The following is an 18,630-nucleotide window of genomic DNA, read 5'->3' as shown; positions in this document are numbered from 1 at the left end:
TGTAAGCACTGGACACCAAACATGATGTTCTGTAATAAAATAATCCTACGTTACGCACTTTATTTCTTGATTTGATTTATATAGTTGCCTATCTCACCCAAGTGACTCTGGGCGTCTTACACAGATTAAAACACAGACGATGACATTGTTTGATGGAAGGCACCTGGAGCATGCCCTCTCTACTAGATCTGGTGGGCCAGACAGAAACAATAGGAGAAAGGTGATCCTGCAAGAAGTTTGCCCCATGCCTTGAGAGCTTTACAGATAACAATCAGCTGCTTGAATTAAACCCGGAAGCCACCTGAGAGCCAATGCCACTTGCGGAGCAATAGTATTTGGAGGGCATAACACGAAATACCAAAAACTGCCTATGCTGTTGCATTCTGGACCAGCTGCAGATTCCGAGTGTTCTTCAAGGGTAGCCCCGTATAGAATTAAATTACAATAATCCAAAGAGGAGATGACTAATGAATAGCTTTTAGGTTCAGGAATGGGTACAACTGGAACACTAGATGAGTCTGTATAAAAGCCACCCTGGCAATGGCTGCCAAGTATTCTTTGATCACCCCCAATGTTCCTTTTTGCACTTCATGAATATTTTCTTACATAAAACATTCAAACAAATTATTGATTAGCTATATTGCTACAGACTCCAATGCCCTCATATCATTTACTAGATTCTTGTGTTTTATTCAGTTTGCAGAATGAAAAAGCAATATATCCATAACCTTTCAGTGGATATAATCCCTTCTTGTCACCTACTCGTAACTGAAGAACATTGTTAAAATTAAATATGTATAATGTTGAAATTAAATGTGTATAATTGTGCTATAAGGGAATGTATCTAATGATCTAATGCAGAGGCCCCCAACCTTTGGGGCACCAGGGACCAGTGCCACGGAGAGAGGTTTTTCTGTGGACCGGAGGCAGCGTGGTTTCATGTGCTGCCTGCATCCCGCAGATGGGGCTTCGCTTATTTGCACGGCCCGGTTTCTGGCATGCCATGGACTGGGGGTTGGGGACCCCTGATCTAATGTATCAATGATTAGGTTTAGTAATAGATGATAAGAGATACTAGGATAGTTTGCTATGATGTTTATTGTACCTCCAAATCAGCCTTGACTCTAGGCAATTGCCTAGACAAGTCTCTACAGTTTTCTTAACGTTTTTGAATGTGGTTTGCTCTTGCCTCTTTCCTAGGGCTGAAAGGGAGCGACTAGCCCAAAGTTTCCCAGCTGGCTTTGTGCCTAAAAAGTACTAGAATTTAGTTTCAGGTCTCATGCTTTTAACTACTCCGCCACACTGACTCTCTACTGTCATGTAGTCACATATAAAGATGGTGGACTATGGAGTTCAGCCACCTCGTGAGGGAAATTTTGCACTATCTCTACATTATCACGTTCGCCATTAGTATGGCCTGGTTTGGCTTGTTGCTAGAAATGATCAGATTTTAAAATAGTTTGTATCACCATTCGGAAGGCATGTAGTAATTCTGTATTCTTTTTAAAAAATGATTTTCTGTGTGGAAAAAAAGATAAGAAAATAAGGGAAAGATAATATTTGGATCTCCCTCTCCATATAATTCTGAATGAAACAGTAATTTCATGATTTGAGAAAGATTGTTTGAAAGAAGCCAAGTCCTCTTTCAGTTTAATAATAATAATAATAATAATAATGATGATGATGATGATGATGATGATGTTGGAAGGGACCTTGGAGGTCATCTAGTCCAACCCCCTGCTCGGGGTTGTAATATTCTGTGTCCAAATATTATGGTGTTTTAATGTATATTTTTAAAGTAATTAATGCTTATGCACAATAAGCAAACATGCTAAGCTACAATGTGATGTTTGCTTTAAGCCTAGTAAGCCATTGATTTATGGCACAACATATTCATAATTTCAATAAATCATGGCTGAATAAGCCATAGTTGAATGCAAATTATGAAGCCAGTTGAAATTGTTCTATTCTTTCAAAACTAAGGCATAACACAAATAAATTAATACTATATTATTTTAATGAAGCTTCAAAAGCAACAGTTATAGTCAATTTTGTATTAATATCTTCTTTAAAATCTAGTAAGTAAAGACATTGGCTCCTACTTAAATTGTTCTATTCTTTCAAAACTAAGGCATAACACAAATAAATTAATACTATATTATTTTAATGAAGCTTCAAAAGCAACTGTTATAGTCAATTTTGTATTAATATCTTCTTTAAACTCTAGTAAGTAAAGACATTGGCTCCTACTTAAATTCTCTTAATGTGTTTTACTGTATGGCTTGGGAGGACTGGGGAAATGGGAAAGGGTATTACGTTCAAATTTTAGTTAGGAACTAGTTTCTGTATAATTTGTAAGATGAAATGAAATTAATTGTACGTATACCCTCTGTCATTTCGTTCCTGTCTTCACCCTCTATGTACTTTATATTTGCAGAATGTACATTTTTGGTGGATGGATCCCACAGAGTACAGATGAGAGCCTCCCTGCTCAAGATGGGGAATGGAAATGTACTGGTTCATTTTCCTACTTAAATTTAGGTTAGTATACTTCATTTTTGTCAGTTACAGAATAACTCTGCATACCACTTATATTTGCATATAACCTTCTATCATGTTTCTGCATTGTGCGTAGCAGGGATCCCACTATATTGGATAATATAATATGGCTATGTTCTTAATACTGGAAATTGTAACAAGTGTTAAAATAATACATTTAATTTATATCACTCAAAGTTATAATAAAGTGATTATTGCTCTGTTTGCTTTGGGAAGATGGGAGTAATTGTAAATATAGCTTGCTTGTCAGATTCTACCAGGCCAGCTCTATAGTACTCCATCACTTTGGGTGAGAGGTGGGGGTTGTTTCACATGTATGTAAAAAAAGTCAGATTTTCCAAGTTCTGCCCTGTGCTGGAGATAGAAGAGATTTGGTCCTTTTGAAACACAGGGTAAAACCTGGCAAAAGTCTGTGGAGCCTGCTTTCAAAGGTGGGATTCTTTATCTCTCCTACAAACACTAAATAACATGTACCCCCAAAAGCTGTAGAGGTCCAGGGAATTGGAGCAAGAAAAATATGCTTCGGGTAGTTGCTATTTCTGTAGAAAGAGGCAACATGTTTAGCGATGAATTAGCATCAGGTTCACGATCTGGAATGTAAGTAAATAATAATTCATATGATAACTTCACTTACGTGTCATCATTTTTTATTTCATTGTGCTTTGCTCTGGGTGTTGTTTTGTGTTACATAGTTAGATATATGAATAGGGTCAATAAACAAGGGTGAATAAACAAACCATGATATCTTTTAAGCCTGTAAACAACTATTCATATTCACAATCATAATAGTAAAGTTGGAAGGGACCTTGGAGGTTATCTAGACAGACATGTTGCTAGTTTTACTCTAGTTAATAGTTACATACATACGGGTTGCACAGATTGTATAGGATTTCCTGGTTTATTTTGTTTTCTACCCCCAATGAAGAGTGGTAAGAATGAATTTGCTCATTATAAGTTAGTGTAGAGTTAATTTGTCAAATCCTAATGCAGTCAAATATTAATTTGCTTTTATTCAATTTGTTATCAGATACTTTAGAATGGATAAATCTAATCCCAGATTGCCAAGAAGATAAAAACAATTTGTTACCAGGTCCAAGAGCTGGCCACTGCACAGTCATTGTTGGCTCTCGCTTGTATATATGGAGTGGCAGAGATGGCTATAGGAAAGCTTGGAACAATCAAGTTTGCTGCAAGGATCTTTGGTATTTAGATACAGGTGAATAGTCTCCTAATACTTTCTGATAATGTTATTGATGGTGATTAAAAACCTGGGCAATGTATTTCATTTTCTGTTTTTGAAATTTTAAAAAAAATCATCTAGTGTAAATATGTAAGAATTGCTTTGAACTGAGCATCCACATTTAGGTTAAATTTCACAGTCCACAAGGCTGAAACATGGTTAGTTTGTTGTTTAGTGTTATGAAAACCCTGGCAGTTATGTTAGTTCAGTAAATAATGACTCACTACTAAACTATGAATTTGCACAATGAACATAATTTTGTGGTTGATTCAATTCTAACATTTCTGCCTTGCAGTTTGAAGAATTAAGAAAATACTTGAAACCATCATCTTTTCCTTTCCAGCTTACATATTTGAGCAAACCATCATTTTTCCATTGTATCATAATTGTCCAAACATGATATTGAGGAATTTTGTGCCTGTACCTTCAAGTATCAGAAGGATTCTCGGGGGGGAATTCTGGAAGTTGAATTCCACACATCTTTAAAGTTATTGAGATTGAGAAACACTCTGTTGGAGCTTTTGACAGCAGAGATAACATAGGTTTGGACTACCTTTACAATGTTAATGTACGTTCCTTCTCTTCATTTGAGAGTTTGCTGGAATAAATACTTTTTTTTCTGTAGCATGATGTGTGCATAATTCTTTGATTAGAAAGTTCTAAATCTCCTCAAAAAAGACTTACAGTTTATTGTAATTGAATGTATTCTTCTCTTTTAAGAGAAACCACCAGCACCATCACAGGTACAGCTCATCAGAGCTACAACTAATTCATTTCAAGTTAAATGGGATGAAGTTCCTACTGTGGAAGGATACCTTCTTCAACTAAATTTAGACATGCCAACACCTGGTGCAGCTGACATATCCTTTACTGTGACACCTGAATCACAATCATCCTGTGTGCAAGGTAAAATCACATTTTCCAAAATTAAAGCAAGTTTATAGGTTACATGAGTAAAATAGTTGCATAACTCTTTTTCTGGAATGTCTCTTGTTGTTCAGGCCATAGCAAGCAAAACAGAAAGTGACAAAGGACCCAATTGGTCTTACAAAGATTCATTTTGTAGAGTAGCTTTCAAATATCCAAGGAGACTTGAAGTCTTACGACAAACCAAAAGATTTCCACAGATGGAAAGAAAACATAATAGGGTTCTCTTGAAGCAACCTGAAACCTACTGGTTCTGAACAGTAGGTTCTTTCTCAAAGAAACATAAAAATTCAGAATTACATATCTTTAAAAATGTTGTTTGAGCTTCAGATCAACGTATCATGTAAATCACAACTGGACATTTTGTGGCCCGTGGGCCACCTCTGGCCCTTTGGCTGCCCCTATGTGGCCCATGTGAGATCAACTGGAAGTTACAAAATAAAATGTAAATAAGTGCATTGCAAGAGTGGGAGAAGGAAGCAAGAACTCTTTTAAATGGCTGGAGAGAGGAGAACAGTGGCCGGGCTGAGGAGAGGCTTCACTCACCTTCCTCCCTTGACACATGGGCACCACCAGCAGAATTTTAAGTTCAGCCTATTGGTTTGGCCATCCATAATAGGCCCAATTTCTCATGTGCCCTTGGGAAAATAATTGCCCACCCTGGTATACATCAACCAAATAATCATAATTGATCAAACTCCATGGTTTTGGAGATGACTAATTTCTTCAGCATTATCAATCTTCATTCCAGGATTGCGGTTGGCTGATTGTTTTTAGCAGAAGATTAAAAAAAACGAAAGGCAAAATGCGGGTGGTCCCCGTTTCTTTTAAAAATAATCACCTGAGACAGTGAAAATGTTATTTAGAATTAGACTTTCCCATGCTTTACTGAATTGTGCCTACTATCCAGATTGATTAATTCAGGAGTCCCCAACCCCTAGTCCGTGGACTGGCACCGAGCTACAGCATGCCAGAAACCGGGTTGCGCAAATAAGCAAAATCCCATCCATGGGATGTAGGCAGCACACAAAACCACACCCCCTCCAGTCTGTGGAAAAACCTCGGAACTGGTCCCTGGTGCCCAAAAGGCCTCTGGATTAGTTCATCTTGGAATCTGTGGGAAGGTGTTTTCTCCTTTAACTCCTTTAACTATTTGTACATTTACATAGAAGAGGATCCCACCTCCCCCTTTTCTTATGCTGCAAATTCTAAAATTAATGAATATTGTCGTTCTTCCAGGAGCTAAACTGGATCTCCACCCCCAAACTCTCAATGCCTCAAGCAATGTAAGTTAATACTGTGAAGAATATCATTTGTTGTTGTTGTTGTTGTTGTTAGTTGCGAAGTCGTGTCCGACCCATTGCTACCCCATGGACAACATTCCTCCAGGCCTGCCTGTCCTTTACCATCTTCTGGAGTCCATTTAGGCTCACACCTACTGCTTCAGTGACTCCATCCAGCCACCTCATTCTCTGTCGTCACCGTCTTCTCTTGCCCTCAATCTTTCAGAATATCATTAGGAATTTTCTAAATAATAGGAATATGTGCTTACAAATTGTAATTTAATTGATCTATATTATTATTAGCCAACAAATTACCTAGTAGCTGTTTTAAAGCCAAAATACTAATTTTGCCCAATCAAATCTCCCTAGTATTGACTAATTAGGACAACTTAAGATGCAAATGTTACACATCCAAGGATTCAGCGGTATGGTGATACAACTCACACCAATCAAACAGCTCATCACACCCTTTATTGCCATTGCTTTCCTAACTTAACAAAGGCATCTTCCGGCAGACCGTGCCTATGTATCCACCCTAATGGCTGTCTAACACTTGTTCCTCACTCCAAGTTAGGATCTCTCAAACTTCTTTGTATCCTACCGAAAGTAGCATCAAACCCATGCTTGCCACAGACCCACTGGAGAGATACTGTATTAGGCCTCTGGACCCAGTTGCTAGATAGATTTTTCTAAAGGAGTCTCTATATCACTATTTACATTAGGACTAAAATTCAGTGACAACTTCTAGAATGGATTCGGAAGCCCAATCCAAGACTTTTTGAGGTTATAGGTTGCATACCCTGCTTGTTTTCTCCTCACACAGCAGCATATGGGAGGATGTAGTACTAGACACCAGTATTCAGTTGATTAGCGGCCAAAGGGGATATTTTTTTGTGTTAGCCAGTTAGAGATCCTCTCCAGCAGAATGAGCCTATGTGAACCATGCTCCCCCCCAAAAAAAGTTTAAATATTAGTTCCTGTATAGACCATAAAGTATAGAGAGAGTATTAGGCAAAAGATTCATAAAGCTGTTGTTTTCCAACCTGAAGCAGAATCAGGAATGCTTAGATGCTAACAGTCATAATCATAGCAGTTCTTACAGAGAAATTGCTGCTGTCTTTTCTTTCTAGGTGCAAATTTCCATTTCAGAGGCTAAAGCCAAGATTCCAGAAAGTGAAAATATGAAGAAAAAACATTCCGTTTCCAAAGAGCCCAGTGTCCCTTTATGTTTGCCTGCTAGCACTTTAGGTAAGCAGCACTAAGTTGAAACTTTATTTGCCACTTGTGATTCCAGATAGATGTGGGATAAGAATGGATTTTAATGTTTTGATTTTTATTAATACATTTTATTATTATTGTCAATGGAAGTAATGTTGAAGCAACAAGGGCAGATCACTTTTATCGCATAGAGTTATGCCATGTGGAATTATCTCGTGGCGAGTTGTCCCACCGTGAGTTGGCTTCAGCAAGATGGCCGTGGCGAGTTGTCCCATTCTGTAAAAATGAGCACACCAGAGAAAACCATGTAGAGACACCCTCTCTTTGGTTTGTTTTTAATAGTTTTTAAAATACATTTAATGTGGGTAAACATTCAAAACGGACATCTTACATAGCCTGAAGACCTAAAACCATGTTATTAAGCCAGCTTGCTGCATGGACATTCCAGCTACATCTGAAGGAAAAGAATTTCTGTAGAAAACAAACATCTGTTATTTCTGTCTTGGGATCACAGGTGATGGGCTTTTGCTTTTCTCTCCTTTCAGCTTCTCAGATGTCAGCAAATCTAAATGAATTACTTGACTTTGATTCAAGAACTTCCCAAGTAGATACTTCTACATCCAGCATAGCCTCCAATACCCAAAATATAGTGACTCAACAGGCTGTTAGAACCAACTCATCAAATGGGGCAACTACAAAAGATGAAACTCCGTTATTATCAACAGGTAGTTCAAACCTGGAAGTCAGAGTGTGTCACCTTTTGTATTTTGAATCACATTCATAATGGTTTTTCTTTTCATGGTTGTTATAGAATCCCATTTCTTGAATAGCATCAAGAGGTACATATCTAATATTTTTAACCAAGGTTTTTATAAGACATGCAGGCAGTGCCTTTGCTTGAATCAATAAACAAGATATTAACCTTAATTTCTCATTTCATTCAGACTGAGAAAAAATGATTGCCAAATTTATACCAAGACAGGCCATTAAACCAGCTTTAAATTGTAGATGAACTTGAAGCCGATATTCATATTTTTGAAGTTTAGATGAAATGGGAAGCTAGGGTGGATAGAAGAGTTTCCAGTTTTTCTGCATGTGTACAAGTATAAAGATATGTTCATGCCTTGCCTTATAAAGCAAAAATAAGATCAAATGACTTCTTTAAGATGCAAATAGGGATATCTGTTCCTAATGTAGGTGAGGACGTCTTAAGCCAATCTAATAACCATAAGGCTGTCTTTTAGTTTATTTATTTTATTTATTTATTCGTTTTATATACCGCCCTTCTCCCGGAGGACTCAGGGCGGTGTACAGAGCAAAGTAAGTATACAATAAACCAACAATAAAACAAATAAAACCCCAGATCTACAAATAAAACCCCAAATCTATCAGGCCAGGCCGGTTTGCTAGAATAGATAGGTTTTTAAATCTCGCCGAAAGGTGCGAAGGTCGGGGGCCATCCGGATTTCGGCTGGTAAGCGGTTCCAGAGGATTGGCGCACCCACCGAGAATGCTCTCCCCCTGGGGGTCACCAGCCGGCATTCTCTGACCGGTGGCACCCTGAGGAGGCCCTCTCTGTGGGAGCGCACAGGACGGAGGGGTGTTGACGCTGGCAGTAGGTGCTCCCATAGGTAATCAACAGGATGATCTATATTTTGAGATCTCAACAGAAATGGTTTAGTTCTCAATGTAATAATTTTATTCAGTTTTTCCCTTATTGTTCTTTCATACCTTTTTTTTTAAAAAAAAGAATGTTAGGTTTCTTTTAGTTTTCTTCTCAAGTGGAAACAATATATAATTTGGATAGAATGCAGATTTTTTTTTGCAATTTTTAAACTTCCGATACATATGCAGTATATGAAATTATGTTGTATGGATAGAATATAGATATTTGAGTTACAAATAACTCTGTTTAAAACTGCATTTTTTTAAAAAAAACCTGGTACACGTTATTGTGCATCAGATTATTTTTTTGTTTCCATATATTTAGTTCATATTTTGAATAAAGTTGGGATATAAATGTCTCAAGTTTTAATTAAGCCACTGGTGCCTAACATTACAATTTAAACTGTTCACAATACTTAATATTATTCAGCATATTAATATTTGTGTCATGTATTTTTAATATGTTCCAAAAAATGCAGGAGAAGAAACTTTTTTTAAAAAAGGCTGGAATCTGGTAAATATACAACATCTTACAGAAGATACCACATGAAAATGTAGGATTTGGAATCTTGGTAGCCCTTGACCACTTTATAAATGAAATTATTTTTATTTAATTTTGTCTGGTCTAAATCTCTGGTGTCAAACTCAATCGCGTCATGTGATGCATTGTGACATATCTTGACATTTTTTGCCTTCAGGGGAGCTGGGGTGGACGTGGCCTGCACGTGACGCATCTGCCCGGCAGGCTGCCAATTTGACACCCCTGGTCTAACTTGAATTCAGGTTATTATTTTTTTTGTTCAGCATATATTTATCTTTTCTTGACAGTCATGCATTGCAGGCAGTTTGTCAGTTGCTTTCCAAATAAAAAGCCAGCATTTTTCTTCTTGCACATAGAACAGAAATTCTATGAAATCTTTTCACTGAAAGACGTTTCCAGTGTAATGGAGTTCTTTTTTAAAGTCTTTGTACCTGCAGTAAAAGAATTTCAAATATGTTTCTCCTAGTTAAAGAGTCTCCAGTGGCCTCGACTAGAGTCACAGTTATTAACCCACTTGATTCAGCTGTACAATCGCCTGTAAGTACATGACACATTTTGAGCAGCAGATATTGCCAATAAGACTTAGAGAATGATCCGTGTTTATAAGTGTTAGTGGAAACTGAGTCAGTCATACCAAACTTGTCAGCTTTTATTCTGTATGTGATTTAATTGCTTATTCTGTAAATTGCATTAATTCAACATAGCATTGACAACTATGACATCAAATTAATTTCAGTTGCTATTATGACTTTTCTGCAGCATAATGCAGCATACAATATTTCATAGAGGTTCAGTGACTTTAAATACATTGTATAGGCAGTCCTTGACTTATAACCACACTTAGGATTGGAATTTTCCATAAGTTATTGCATCATAAGGTGCGTCAGACCTGATTCTACAATAGTTGTACAGTAGTCATTAAGTGAATCCAATTCAATGTGTGTTTTTGCTGGAAATAATTGTAAGGACACTGCAATTGGTCATAAATATGAGCTGATTGCCTGAGGTGCAGTCACATGACTACAAGAGTTTTACAGATGTGGGTGCAAGCATAGTTTGTAAGTCACTTTTTCCGAGGCCATTGTGACTATGAATGGTCATTAAATGAATGGTTATAAGTCAAGGACTACCTGTGTAAATGGTAATTGACGTGTAGTACTATCACATAATTTGCTCTCTCCTTCTAGCATTGGTAGGGCTGTCGTTATGGGATGGGAGAAAAGATTTAATTCCTTCCACATTCAGGTCTCCAAGAATAAATTGTACATTAGACTGTTGATGAGGAAAACGTCCATACTTTAACAATGCCTACTGTTTGAATTATAGAAAACTTCACCACCAAAGCAGAATGCAAGAATGAGGACACAAGAACGAAAGTGGTATGATGTTGGCATTTTTCAAAGCAACACTGCATTAGTAAGCCAGTTTTATTTGCTGCAAGAAGAAAAAGTTCTTTCCAGCAAGGTCTGTTGGATTTTCTTATTAAATAATAACAACAAAATTAAGTATGGACATGATTGGATCTTGGAAAGTTAGATGAAGGAATTAGCACCTTATGTAAAGAACTAAACATGCTCGTGCCCTATGCCATTACTAGTTGTTGTGATTTGGGGTTTGTTGTATTTACATAGTCTCTTTTTGTCACCAGCTAATTTTAAGAATCTTTCCTCTTTGAATTTGGGAACCCAATTTTTTGAAGGCAGAGAGTTACATCGGCTTTTATAAAAATGAAATTCAATGTCATTTATTTTGATTAACATTAAAAATCATAATTATGACTGTCTCCCAAATATGTGTTTTAACATTTTCAGTTATGGGAGCCACAACCAAGATGCTTAGGGGCACGTTTAGCATTTGGGCTTTAAGCTGCATACTTTAATCATTGGATAATATTCTCAAATTAAGCAAATAAGTAAATGTCATTTGCCAAGGTGAGAGAAGGTGTATCATACGTTCCACTCCCCCATTTATATCAGTGGATCTTAAAAACATTCAAAGCTGTGTTTGCTTAGTAGGCAGCTGTGCTGGAAGGCTCTTCCTAACAGGGATGTTGTGATTCAGGGTCAGCCTGTGGGTTTGGCAGTTGGGTCGGATGACTCAGAGGAGGAGGGGGGTGTTGAAGAGCTTGCTGAGGGGGGTTGGAGAGCTTGCTGATGAGAGCCCTCAGCCAGGCCCCTCCCACCTGGTCACGACGCAGACCCAGCTGTGTGAGCCTGACAGCGTGGATGAAGATGACCCACAGCTGGCCCTGTTCAAGGACGCCCGACGCAGGAGGCAGTCAATCAGGAGTAAACAGAGGAAGGCAATGGGGCACCTCGGAAGGAGGCAGAGAGAAGCCACGCCCTGAAGTGTATAAAAGGGGAATGCGTGGGAGGGCTGGTTTGCTGAAGGCAACCGCTTGAATAGCTCCTGTTTCGTGGTTCGTGTCTTGTTTGCTTTTGTATCCATAAATTTGGCAGGCTTAGTTCCAGCCTCTTGCCTTCTTGTAAAAGGGGTTGTCCCTGCCTTTTCTGCAGGGCCGGTAGCAGGCTGGTACAGAACAAGGGAATTCAGTCTAGCTTAGAACACACTAGAGTCTTTAGGATCTGTGTTTTAAGGAAAGCAAATAATTATTTACTTGTTTTCATGTTATGTTTAGGGAGACTATACAGATATTCCAAATGCCAGTTTGTTTAAGAAACAGGATCTCGCTCCTGGCACTTTATACAGGTTCAGGGTTGCTGCAATTAACGGATGCGGTGTAGGACCTTTCAGCAAAATCAGTGAATTTAAGACTTGCATCCCTGGATTTCCTGGAGCACCTTCAATTGTTAAAATTAGCAAGGTAATAACCCTTCCTTCCTTCCTTTCCTCCCTCTGGGTGTGTAAATCTGAGTAGGGAATTTTAACCTTCACGGAAGTCTTAACAGAAATGAATGTTCTTGGACAAAGGCAGCAATGGTAAAATATGGCATTCTGAGCAAAGTAAGTGGCCAGCAGACTTTTGGTACAGTGGTTAACAGTATGGATTCTCAATGGAAAAATCTTGCGGTTAAATCTAAGATTGGATTTTGGATCAACTTTAGTCATGATGTAACTTCTGCTTTTGTATCTAGAACCTTTATATATACAATCAGCCCAGGTTCAAATCTCAGAAGGGTATGGCTGACTGATGAAAACAAATAAGTTTGAAATGCATATCAGTCTCCCTTTAATTCTTTGTTAGCAATCTAAAAAATTTACACAAATATGAGCTGTCACTGTTGTGACTACTGCCCTGTCGATGGCCTTCGGTTAGGCCGAAACAGGAAATAAAGATTTGTCCCATGTTTGGGGCCTAGCAAGGTAATCTAAATAGTTAACAAGCATTTAACATATGTATATATGTGTATATATGTGTATATATGTGTATATATGTGTGTATATGTATATGTATATATATATATATATATATATATATATATATATATATATATATATATATATATATGTATGTATGTATGTATGTATGTATGTATATTTTGTTGTTGTTGTTAGTTGCAAAGTCGTGTCCGACCCATCGCGACCCCATGGACAATGTTCCTCCAGGCCTTCCTGTCCTCTACCATCTTCTGGAGTCCATTTAAGCTCACGCCTACTGCTTCAGTGACTCCATCCAGCCACCTCATTCTCTGCCGTCCCCTTCTTCTATTGCCCTCAATCTTTCCCAGCATTAGGCTCTTCTCCAGTGAGCCCTTCCTTCTCATTAGGTGGCCAAAGTATTTGAGTTTTAGCTTCAGGATCTGGCCTTCTAAAGAGCAGTCAGGGTTGATCTCCTCTGTATATATATGTGTATGTATATGTATATACACACAGACACACATACATATAGTGCATTGTAATATGGTAACTATCTTAACAGGTTTACTGCAGCAGATATAACTCAGACACTGTAAGATCTCATAATCTCAACATAGACATAATGTGTTTTGAAGGACAATATTTAATCCCAGATTGGTATGCGAAATCTAACTGTGTTTTATTGAATAAATCATCAATTGCTCTATTCACCGATCACACTAAGTTAGAAACACAGTACATTTGCAGTCCTGAACTGAATTTTCACAACATGCAAACCCAGAAAGCTACATTATAGCTTGATACAATGTATAAACTAGATAGTGCCTTTCCTCAGTATTGAGCAGCTCTACTAATCTGCACATACCTGCAATTAGAGAACAGAATTACAGTTTTTCTCTCTAGAATTGTCAAGTGCCTTTTCACTTCTTCCATAGAGTTTAGACTGTATTCATCTTTCATGGGAGCCTCCAGTTTCACCTTCAGGAAATATTTTGGAATATTCCGCTTATTTGGCAATAAGAACCACCCAGCTCCATGAAAATCCTAATCAACTTATGTTCATGAAAATCTATTGTGGCCTTAAGACCTCATGTACAGTGACTGATGCCCAGCTTGCAAATGCTCACGTTGATCATACATCCAAGCCTGCCATTGTGTTCAGGATTTCAGCCAAGAATGAGAGGGGATATGGACCAGCCACACAGGTTCGATGGCTGCAAGGTAAAAATGAGTGATTGCGCCAAATCTTTCTCAACACAGGCAGTCCTTGACCTATGACCACAACTGAGCCCAGAATTTATGTTGCTAAGTGAGAAATTTGTTCAGTGAATTTTGCCCCGTTTTACAGCTTTTCTTGTCACATTTGTTAAGTGAATCACTGCACTTGTTAAATTAGTAACGCGGTTGTTAAGTGAATCTGGCTTCCCCATTGATTTTGCTTCTCAGAAGGCCACAGAAGATGATCACCTGACCCTGTGACACTGCAACCATCATAAATATGAACGGGTTGTCAAGCATCTGAAGGTAAATCACGTGACCCTGGGGATGCTGCAACGGTCTTAAATGTGAAAAAATGATCATAAGTCATTTTTTCAGTGCCATTGTCACTTTGAACTGCCATTGTCACTAAATGAACTGGTGTAAGTTGAGGACTACCTATGATATGTGAAAAAATATTTTTCAAGAATATATTTGACAAATTTTCAGATTTAACTATGTAGTGTAGCTTCAGTAGCCTTGACAATATTTCTTTGTTCAGACAGTTAACCAACAAATCAAATAAGTCTGCACCATGTAGCAAGTCTGCTAATACAACTTGAGAAGGTAAAGTTGTGTGTCTTTGACTACTAGCATTTGCCTCCTCTTGTTCAGGGAATTCTAGGATTTATAGATAAGCATCCCACCATAACTTACTTGAAGTACACCTATCTATCAACACCATCCCTTGTTAAAAAAAAAACTTCTAAAACTTCTGTTGTATGGAGAATAAAGTCATCTACACACTGCTTCTTGGGGCTCTAGAATACCACCCTCATGATTATAGCTGCATTTTAACCTGGAATGTGATAGGCAACAGGAGACATGACAAAAATATATAAACTGTGTATGTTTAAGTTGAGTAAAGAAATACTTTTTTTTAGCATTCATGAACCTCCCTTTATTTCATTTTAGTGGATGTGCATGTGGCAGTATTGGCATTTATGTAGATAATGAGAAAAATAAAATGTAAATTTTCACCCTTTCTCTTGGGTTCCAGGAATATCCATTAAAAGTAAAGGTAGGCAGATTCAGAAATGATAAACAGTATTTCTTTACTCTGCACACAATTAAACCACACAATTGGTTGCCATTAGAACTGATGATAGCTGCCAGTACGGCTATCTACTTTTGAAATCTATTTGGAGATTAGAAACAAACTATGATTTGAATCTTTACGTGAGCTTAATATATATTATAAACAAAAAAACCCTCTCTAACAAACATTCTGTTCCTAGCCACGTATATAATGTAACTCTGCCCATTTTTTTATAGTTGCTCTACTACTACATTTTTTTAGCCCTACCAAAAAAAGTCATATGTGACCCATAACTACCAAAAATTACATATCCTTGTTTTATTCAGAGTATAGAGCATCAGTGAACAATTTGGTATATAATGTTCCATTTGGATAGTCAAGAATAAAGCCAGTTCTCCGGTTACAAAGAAATTTTATGGAAAGCCTGTTCTGAATGCTTGAAGATGTAACCAAACTTTCTTTTTCCTTACAGAAATGAAAACATCAAGCTCAAAGTAGAAGCAGGTTATTACTGTGCATGGTGAATTAGCAGTTAGTACTCTTGAAGTTTTGTGAATCTTCCAAATATTTCACTTTATGCCAGCTTGAAATCAGCATGGTACAGTCTTGAAAAACTGAGCCTGTAGTGACCACATTTTTTGGTAGTAGTACTTTATCCAGCATGGTCACTGGCTACTATCCAGAAGGTTATGTAATCATCTGAATTTTTGGAGAGTCTTCCTTACAACATCTCCTAACACAGAGATCCCCAGATGTGTTAGCTTCCAACACATAGGAAAGGGCCATAGCTCAATGACTGAGCATGTGCCTTGCATGTGAAAGGTGCCAAGGGTAAATCTCTGGCTAGTCCAGCTAGGGTTGAGAAAGGCCCTGTCTGAAAGCTCAGAGAATTGCTCCTGATTAACATAGACAATCTTCAGTTATATTATGGTTTGAATAAGGCTTTCTGTGTTCCAAAACAAAGATGCTGAATTACTGTTTAAATTTCATTAAATTTAAAAAGCAAGTTTGTGGGTGTGTTACGAAAATTGCTTAAAGAGAAATTTACTAGAGGAGGAGGAAGAATCATGTGTTTTAAATTACCTTATTGGTGAGATGGGAGGCATATAAGGTACATAAATACTAATTTCTCTTTAAACTATTTTCAGGACAGATTTATAAATGTTTAAAATAGAACTCAGAGATTTGCTTGAGCAAATGAGTGAGTCCCCTAAAACTTTGCTCGTGTTCAGATCCTTGTGGATGATGGTCTGTAAAGCTGTTATATAGAATGAGCTGTTTGAAGAATGCCGTAAATATATAGCATCAGTGATGTTGAAAGTGAGTTATTTGATTTTCAACAGCATAATAATGGCCTTTTTATCGTTAATATTGGTTATCTTTTTACAATAGTAACTATTTCAGAGAAAAGTGTTTTGTCAGCCTTTTTTTAGTTCATTTTTGTGGCGTAGGGCTGCTTTTGATGTACAGCTTTATTCATGAGTATGAATCTCATCAATCTTATAAAAAAATTAGGAAACAATATGTATCCTTGTCAAATAAGAGTTGTTTCCCTACCTAATTAATCACATGTTTTCAAAAGTATTTGTGGAAATGACTTGGAGGGAAGGAAAGCCATCATATAAAAATTATCTCTGTAGAATGAACTATAGTTTTGTATGGAGACAGCACATACAGCAGTGCAGCTTTGTCCAACGAGAGGTTAAAAGACTGCTGAGTTAACATGATGGCCAGCCTAAGAAGGAAAAACAACTTCAACAAGCAGAGGCTATATTCAGTTACTATTGTGGACACCACAATCAACTGGTTACATTCATTCATTTAAAGCTACAGTTGTGCAGTATCTACAGGCCCACACAGCTCTGTCGCCCTATTTCTGTGTTTGGTAAGACACAGTGCTAAACCAAAATTCAGCATTGTTAATTTTTGATAGTGCAATTTTTTCTGATTGTTTATAAAGTAAAGGGCTAGACTAGTGCTTTAACGTCGTCTTACCTGCTGCCTGAGAAGCAAATTGAAAATTTCTCCGTTAATTCTCTGGCAGTTCCTCTGTCTTCTAGTATCCACAAAAATTGCAACCCAGGCTTCAAAACACTGGCCTGTGCAGTGGGCATAAATCCCATTGTGCTGAGTACAGCTTATTTCTGAACAGTTTTGCAGAAAGAATTTTTTAAATGCTACCCATAATGCATAGCTTAATGACCTAATTTTGGAATGAAGGCAAAGCTGATGTGATGCCATAGGTCAGTACAGGTCTTCCAGCAAACTCTGACCATTTGGCTTAATACAATGATGTTATATAAGGTAGAACCCTATAGATAAACATCACATGCAGTCCCAAAAGTATGACAAATCACAAGTGAGTAGATGATGCTCCTGTTCCTCCTGAATTTGATATATATGCAGATTTGTTCTCCTCTGGCTTATATTTTGTATCCATGTTTAGTGTAACAAAGATACTTTTGTTTACAGTAACTTAAAATGTATAGAATATTTTAATATATTCATTTTTGTAAAGATTTTTCTAGTGTTTACAAACACATATTCTAATCTTCGAGAATATCCTAATATGCAAATTGCTAAACTAGTCACTTCTGTTATGAAAAGCAAACTCTGTGTAAATGCACTACTATTAATTTCTCATGGGCATAGAAATGTTAAAATCTGTAGAAAGTTTGAACGTATACAAAAGTGCTCCATTAATGAACGCTTCACATACCCACAAAACGAAGAAAAAAAGAGAGAGAAAAAATCCTATGCTTTGTTTTGGCATAATCATGCTATTTTGCACTAGTAAGAATTGTAACATTTTTGTGTTGCTTCCAGAAACTCTCTGTATTGGTCTAAAGTTAAAGCAGATTTGCACATCTTTGCATGCTTTTCCAACACACATTTTCAGGACTTTCCTTAAAGGCTTGGGATTTTATTTTGCTAATTGCCTTAGTTTCCTATCATAACATTGGACTTCTGTAATATTTTTATCTTAATCATGTGATGACTAATGTGCCAGCTGCTTCATTCCCCTTCACAGTTTTTCTACATGAGAGAGGAAAATAGTGCAAGTGCACCAAACAGTAATAATCTAGACTATGTTCAGAATGCCAGTGTGTACATTTATTTACCACCTTATGTAGCAAAAATTTGTATGAAGCACTTACTAGGAATGTTAATCTGTTCCTAAGCACACAAGTGTATTATATAGAGGCATTTAGATGCCATTTTATACATGAATAATTGTTTATCATATTATAGCATAAAGTGGCTAAATTGTGCCAGTATATAATATAGGTGGTGAATAGAGCTTAATGATGCATCCCATAGGGATATTTCTGTGAACAGTAGTGCTTTTTACATTAATTTGCATGGACCTTATACAGGTTCCTGTGGATTGCATCCTTTGGCATCTAAATAAAATGATTTTTTTTAAAAAAATAATCTCTATTTTGAAACCTGATTTAGTGCATATGTGCAATAGAATGAATATTTTGCACTTCAGTTTTCCATCAATGCATAAAAATTAAGATGGGAATCACTTGATCTGCAAGGATCAGTTTTAAAGTGGATTATGGTAATACTAATGCTT

The 18,630-nt window shown here is 37.2% G+C and overlaps 1 protein-coding gene across 1 annotated transcript in view; it reads left to right on the top strand.

Moving 5' to 3' along the window:
- HCFC2 (host cell factor C2) overlaps positions 1 to 18,630 on the top strand; it is a gene marked incomplete at its 5' end in the record, with an annotated part of 34,278 nt that overhangs the window by 6,989 nt on the left and 8,659 nt on the right. Inside the window, 11 exons of the mRNA XM_083366792.1 lie at positions 2,438 to 2,541; positions 3,587 to 3,775; positions 4,520 to 4,705; positions 5,966 to 6,012; positions 7,140 to 7,257; positions 7,773 to 7,952; positions 9,900 to 9,970; positions 10,760 to 10,897; positions 12,072 to 12,257; positions 13,687 to 13,972; positions 15,520 to 15,578. Coding sequence (XP_083222918.1) covers positions 2,438 to 2,541; positions 3,587 to 3,775; positions 4,520 to 4,705; positions 5,966 to 6,012; positions 7,140 to 7,257; positions 7,773 to 7,952; positions 9,900 to 9,970; positions 10,760 to 10,897; positions 12,072 to 12,257; positions 13,687 to 13,972; positions 15,520 to 15,545 — 1,531 coding nt within the window. The 3' untranslated portion in view covers positions 15,546 to 15,578. The remainder of the gene's footprint in view (positions 1 to 2,437; positions 2,542 to 3,586; positions 3,776 to 4,519; positions 4,706 to 5,965; positions 6,013 to 7,139; positions 7,258 to 7,772; positions 7,953 to 9,899; positions 9,971 to 10,759; positions 10,898 to 12,071; positions 12,258 to 13,686; positions 13,973 to 15,519; positions 15,579 to 18,630) is intronic.

Source organism: Vipera ursinii, assembly GCF_947247035.1.
Source record: "Vipera ursinii genome assembly, chromosome: 6".
Lineage (NCBI taxonomy): Eukaryota > Metazoa > Chordata > Lepidosauria > Squamata > Viperidae > Vipera > Vipera ursinii.
The sequence above is the reverse complement of the archived record's forward strand: the minus strand, read 5'-3'. Positions and strand labels throughout refer to the sequence as shown.